Raw genomic sequence first — 6,775 nt, 5'->3', positions numbered from 1 at the left:
CATCCCTACAGCCTGGGATCCATCCCTACAGCCTGGGATCCATCCCTGTAGCTTTGGATCCTCCCTGTCTTAGTGAAGCTTCAATTGCTGTGGTGAAACACTATAACCAAGAGCAAACTGGGAGGGAAGAGCTGATTTCATCTTACACTCCCAGGTAGCAGTTCATCAGCAGTTCATCACTAAGAAAAGTCAGGACAGGAACTTAAGCATGGCTGGAACTGGAAGCAGGAACTAAAGAAGAAGCCATGGTGGAGTGCTGCTTACAGGCTCACTCCTCATGAATCGCTCAGACTGCTTTCTGATACCATCCACAACCACCTACCGGGGGTGGTCCTGCCACGTCAATTACTAATTAAGAAAATGCACCCACAGGCTGTGGTGACAGTTGTATAGAGGCAACTTCTCAATTGTGGTTCCTTCTTAGATAGCTCTAACTGATGTCTAGTTAACAGGACAATCCCTATGGCCCGGGCTCTACCCTTCAGCCTGGGCGCCATCCCGATGGGCTAGCTTCATCCCTATGGCAGACTCGGCTCTACCCTTTTCAGCCCTTTGCTTTGCTTGGATCTCTGCCTGCAGACTTTCTGCTTCATCCTCTGGTTGGAACTATCCAGAGTGTGAGTGAAGGTTTAGTTAAAGTTAATATTTCTGACTGTAAGGACTAAAACTTCACCCTAAAACTAACTTATCTGAAAGAAGGTATTTACATAGATAAGTAAATAAGGATTTTTGTCGCCTGTGTCAGAAAACCAATATGAAACAGCTGATGAGGAAAAAAATCCAAAGGAAAGGACCTGGGTTCCCAAGAGGGACAGGTTCAAGGACAATGGTGGCAGCTCATTACTGCCTCTGCTTTCTCCTGGGCCAGCTTAAGTCTCAGGTTGGATGGTAATAAGACTGTCCCAAGCAGTTACAGGTAGACAGCTCACCAACTCAGTAACCCAGGAGACATATGGGCTCTCCTTCTCTACAGCTTTTGAGATGGTGTCTCCATGTCTAGTCCTAGGCCATGAGTCCATCCCTAAAGGCTGAAGCAACAGGAAGCAATACTTGAATTGCCCAGGCCTAGTCAGGTGCTCACCTCTAGAGGCTAAAGGCAGGCCAGATCCACACAAACTATGGCCCTGAAAGGATAGAAGTACTGTTATCAGAAGCAGGAATGAATGCTGGGCAGGTTAAACTAACACTCCAGAATTCTCCAAACAAGCTCATTTCTTCATTCTCCCACCTCAGGTTGTGAGTTTCCTGTCAGGAGACACCCTTGACTTAGCTGGTATCTCAGCTCCATTGCTTGGGAGAGAGCACTTGGTTGGATCAGCTTTGGCCACAGCCCCTGTCTTTCTCTGTATCTCTGTATCTCTGTCTCTGTCTCTCTGTCTCTCTTTGTCTCTCTGTCTCTCTGTCTCTCTCTCTGTCTCTCTCTGTCTCTCTTCTCTCTCTCTGTCTCTCTCTCTGTCTCTCTGTCTCTCTCTCTCTCTGTCTCTCTCTCTCTCTCTCTGTGTGTGTGTGTGTGTGTGTGTGTGTGTCTGACACATTGCACACTTTAATGGGCCTGGAAATCCTTGGAGAGGCTGACACCTTAAAAATGTCTATTATAGACACTCCAGGCTTCTAGAAAATCTAAATTAGGTCCAAAAGATGTGAGGAACCTATTAGTGGGTTAGGCATGGATGGAAATAGGTGATTATTGAAGCTCCATTTGAGAAAGGCTGAATCCACGGACTTTTCCTTTACTCTCCTTCTAGAGTTTATTCAGGATGTTGTCAAGAGGGAGGCAGGGCTGCCCTAAAACAGGGATTAGGGATGATGGTATTCAGAGACCTACAGTGGGCTGTCGGCAGGTACTGTGGTGCTGGGAGGGCAGACATGAGCCCATAAACTGAGATCAGAAAAGATTATTAGCCTGAAGGAAACCAGGCCAGTGGGACTGGAGCCAGGTAGGCTCCCCACTCCTGGCACTAAGTGTGAGTGTACAATCCAGGTCAAAAGAATCAGGCAGGAGGCCATTTCTAGAACTGAGTCTGGCTTTAGGGTGAGTTTAGTGCACTCATCAGGTCAGGGCAGCCAAGCAGTCCAGCTACAGGAGGTACAGGAGGAGAGACAGAGAGTGGACAGCCAAGAGGGACATCAGAACACGTCATTTCCCAGTGGGCCTGCCTGTATCCTGGATCACAAAGCAGCAGGAGTAAGAACACCTTTCTGGGTAGTGACAGTAATGACAGCAAGCCTTCCCTGTGTGCCTCCATGTGCTGGCCCTAGTCTGGTGTATTCAAGGGCCATCTCTTTTAATTCCAATTCACAAGACTGGATGTGAGGAGTGCATGGCACAGAGGTCGACAGTATTTTCCAGGGACATATGGGAGCAAAGGTAACTGTAACCCTCATACTAAACATGCCTGCCTCCTTCTCCAGAGTCAACTTACTGAAGTAAGTATCTTTAGGCATCTCCATACTAGCATCCCTGCCTCCCACTGTTTACGTGTGCTCATGGACTCCACTGTCTCATGCTTCCATAGCTTTTCGCGTACTGTTCCCTCCTCCCCCACCTTCCCAAGACCACTGTTGTCATTACTGCATCCTGGACAACTGTCCCTGATTCTCTCTCACCTTGCTCTCACAGTAGTGGCTAAGGAATGTGTCTTTGTCACAATGTGAAGACCACAGTCTTTCTTACAGATCAAAGTGGAGTGGGAACCAAGTCTTAGGGCTTGTAGCTATACTAAGTAGACAAATAGTGTGTGGATGAGGCTCTTTGTCCATGCCCATCCTCACTGTGGCATCTCTCTCTCTCGGTCTCTTGACAGCTTGGCCTGGGGTTCATTTACCTGCTGCATGGCGGCGTCTGTCACTACGCTCAACTCCTATACCAAGACAGTCATCGAGTTCCGGCACAAGCGCAAGGTCTTTGAGCAGGGATACCGGGAGGAGCCGACCTTCATAGACCCTGAGGCCATCAAATACTTCCGGGAGAGGTCAGTGCACATGTGGTCCCCTCTGGCCCAGTACTAAGCCCAAGGCCTAACCTCAGTAACCCAAAGACCTCATTCAAAACTGGAACAAATGGTCTGATTAAGGTGATCTTGGAGGTGGAACAAACTAGGTAAGATAGAGTATGTACTTTCGGATTTCTGGGACATCAAATGTTTTGTGGACATAAGATTGCTCAGGACTTAATACAACCAGATTGCAGGAAACTCAAAAGGGAACAACATGTGAGTAGTAGCCATTCAGCCCCAGGTTACTTCAATTGTAATCAGAAGGAGGCTGAACCAGGGCTTCCTTCTTAAGCCCTGTAACAGTGTTGTGAGAAGGGATCCCGCAGTAGGGTTGGTGATGGCCACCAGAAGTTGGTGACTTCTCAAGGTCAGGGACAATACCTAATCACCTGTGTCTTCAGAAGTGATCTAGGAACAATGTAGGTGTCAAAAATAGTGCATGGGTGGCTAGATGGATAAGTGGATACATTGATGGACAGGTGGATTGATGGATGGATGGATGAATGGATGGGTGGGTGTTTGGGTGAATGGATGGATGGATGGATGGATGGATGGATGGATGGATAAATAGATGGGTGGGTGGTTGGGTGAATGGATGAGTGGATGGATAGATGGGTGGGTGTTTGGGTGGATGGACAGATGGGTGGGTGGTTGTGTGGATGGGTGGGTGGATGGATGGATGGATGGATGGATGGATGGGTGAATGGATGGGTGGGTGTTTGGGTGGATGGATGATGGATGGATGGGTAGATGGATAGATGTGTGGGTGGTTGGGTGGATGGATGGATGGGTGGATGGATAGATGGGTGGGTGGGTGGATGGATGAATGGATGGGTGGGTGGATGGATGAATGGATGGATGGGTGGGTGGATGGATGGTTAGATGGATGGCTGATAGCTGACTGCTTGGATGTATAGACAGACAGTTGAAAGGTTAAATCTGGATAAGTAGATGAATGAGTGGATGACTGGGTAGCAGATAGATGGATAGATGGATGAGTATATGAGATACGTGAATGGGTGGGTAGATAGGGAGTTGATAGATGAGTAGATGAGTGGACAGATATGTAAGGGTTGCAGAGATACACAGATGAATGGGAGGATGGACAGATGGGTAGGTAAGTTCTTGGATGAATGTGGATAATTGAGTGACTGGATTAGTAGGTGATTGGGTAGGTGGATGGATAGGTAGGTAGGTAGGTGGGTAAGTAGAAAGGAAATGGGTAGATGAGTCAGATGGATTGATTCATGGAGGGAGGAAGACATGGCAGGATAAGCAGGTAGATAGAGGGTGAACTGGGCCACCCCAGTCTAGCCTCAGTTCAGTGGTTCTGAGCCCACCTTGTTCTTCCCTCTTATTTCCTAGCTCCATCCAAAGTCATTCCTGTAGGCTGGCTACAATCTCATGCCACCCTGCCTAGCTTTGGCTGTTGGAATCTCTTCTGGGCCATGGGAGGTGCTGTTCTCGTTAGCGCTTCCTGCATGCTCAGGAAGTGGCCCCGCCCAGTCAGGGCTAGTGCTTCCCTCAGAACTCTGTCTACCTCCTAGGTGGATGCTGATGACAGCAGAAGCTGGGACAGAGGTGCCTCATATCCTGGCCATACACAGACCATCCTGCCTGAGCTGGATGTAGGGGTCTGTAGGAGTCTAAGAATTGCTGATATGGGCCTGGGGTCTCCACTCCCAGTGTTTCCCCTGGGTGCTTCTGTTTCCCCCCAACGCCAGGAATAGAACCCAAGGTCTCATGTATGCTAATACTATTCTCCCATTGAGTGTCACCATAGCCCATGCCTCCTTCCATTGAGTGGAATCCGAGATAGCCATCCAGCTATGGCTGTCTCACATAGCTGTGCCAGGTCCAGTGTCTGGGCATCTAACAGCATGCTTCAGCTTTCCCACTGGGCACTGCTAGCTTCCTTTGATGGATTAGGAAGATGAGACTTAGAGATGTGACGATCCTTATTTAAAACTGCACAATAAGGAAGAAGTGGGCTCAAGTCACTGCAGTTCAGAGTCCGAGCCTATTCGGAGCTGGCCACGGCCCCAAGAATCAGGCCACTTGATGAGAAGCAGAGTCAGCATCAAACCCAGGGATCTGCTTGTGTCCACAGCGGTGTCCTGAAACTATGGTCATATCTGCCCAGTGTTCACAGACAGTGTATGTGGGGATGTTGGGGGCTCTTACTGCAGGTGTGGGGGGCTCTCAGAGTAAGGGCTCCAACTCAGGAGTCAGCTTTCGCAAAGGCATGGTGCTTTCTAGAATGTCCAGGAGGCTCTCAGCAGTGCTGGAAGGAGGCCTGGGCTTCCTACTCACAGGAGAAACTTCAGTGAGCTTGCTCTCAGTGGGACCTAAGCCTTGAGTTCGAGCCTGCCCAAGAGCACATCTTTCCTGATCCTTCCCTCCTTCTCGTCCCCTTTCTTCTCTCCTGTGTTTCTTGAAGCCACCTTCCAGATACGCCATGTACCCTGTCCTTGGGTGTGGGGAGGAGGGGCCTGAGAAAGAGGTAAAAGCAATTCTCTCAGTGGGTGGAGCTGAGCAGCCCCAGGAGCACACCCTCAGGGTATATGGCAGATTAGAGGGAAGAAGACTGGGCCTGAAGTCTCTTTAAAGTAAAGGCAGACGTATATGCCACATGAGTGGAGGATGGGCTCCTGCATTATTCCAGATCTTTCTCTGACTTGGTCTTTCCTCCGCCTCATCCCCTTTCCCACAGGCATTCCAGGACTGCTCTATTCCAGGGCTTTACATCTGTGGTGCTTCCCCCTGGGGTACATATCAGTTCACCCCTCTTCCTGGTCACTTTTCTGCATGTGTGCCTTGCATACTTATGCTGGGGTATCACCTGGTGTCACTTATGGCACCATCCTGGAGTGTCCAGGATGGTGGCAGGAACCTAGTGTGAACTCATGAGGTGCTTTCCTGGCGACCTGGTGATCCTTGAGAGCCCTGGATGCTGCCTTCCTCTTGTCTGGCATTTGACTCCAGTCTCCTTATCTGCAGACAGTGTCCTGACAGAGAAGAGGCCATTTATTCCCAGCATGCTCAGGGGCTTGTCCCAGCCCAGCATCAGTAGCCAGGACCTGAGGCGGGCAGCCCTCAGTACTTAGAGCTCTGGTGAATAGCCTGAAGCCCCTGGTGCCCCACTAACACTACAACTGCGTGCTATACTTTGATATGATCCAGCTGGGGAAATTGCACCCTGTGCTGCTGAGGGAGCAGCTCAGACCGTACATACCCCACCCTGGCAGCAGCTTCTCATCCAGCCCCAGTTCCTGAAGCCCTGGACTGCTCAGACTCGTGATGAGTGCTTCCCAGCATACGTGCGGAATATCACTTTGCACATTCATAACTTAGCATTATGCAGAGGTTCATCAAATTTGATTTCCCTTCCCTCCAAGGAAAATATTTCAGCTCTGCTGCTCTGTTCTATTTTCTTCCTCCCCCCTCCACTCCCCCCCTCCCCGCTCTTTGCCTACAAGCAGCTCGGAGCACATGGCTTTGTTGCACGGATTTTGCAGGGCAGCTGAGAGACACACAGGAGAGCCTCTGGGAGGCAGAGGGTGTTGTGGTCTGATCTGGCTCTTCACTGCTGTGTGACTTGGCTCTAGGCAGCAGACAACTCTGGGCCTGTGTCTTCTGCACATGAAGAGAATCCAGAGCCCTTGGCAACTGGAGATGCTGACATTTTGTTCCCCTGTGGTATACTGGGCTCAGGGTCTGGCATGCAAAGGCAGAGAGAGAGAGAGAGAGAGAGAGAGAGAGAGAGAGAGAGAGAGAGA

General features: G+C 49.9%; 1 protein-coding gene across 3 annotated transcripts in view; it reads left to right on the top strand.

Annotated features, from left to right (window-relative positions):
* Gsg1l (GSG1 like) overlaps positions 1 to 6,775 on the top strand; it is a 196,257-nt gene that overhangs the window by 168,437 nt on the left and 21,045 nt on the right. For 2 of the 3 annotated variants that reach the window (XM_028764263.1, XM_028764262.1), the window contains one exon: positions 2,805 to 2,972. The exons of the other annotated variant lie outside the window; for it this stretch is intronic. In XM_028764263.1, the coding sequence (XP_028620096.1) occupies positions 2,805 to 2,972 (168 nt within the window). The remainder of the gene's footprint in view (positions 1 to 2,804; positions 2,973 to 6,775) is intronic. 3 annotated transcript variants of the gene reach the window in all.

The sequence above is a fragment of the Grammomys surdaster genome, unplaced genomic scaffold (genome assembly GCF_004785775.1).
Source record: "Grammomys surdaster isolate TR1022 unplaced genomic scaffold, NIH_TR_1.0 142, whole genome shotgun sequence".
In the NCBI taxonomy this organism is placed as follows: Eukaryota; Metazoa; Chordata; class Mammalia; order Rodentia; family Muridae; genus Grammomys; species Grammomys surdaster.
The sequence above is the reverse complement of the archived record's forward strand: the minus strand, read 5'-3'. Positions and strand labels throughout refer to the sequence as shown.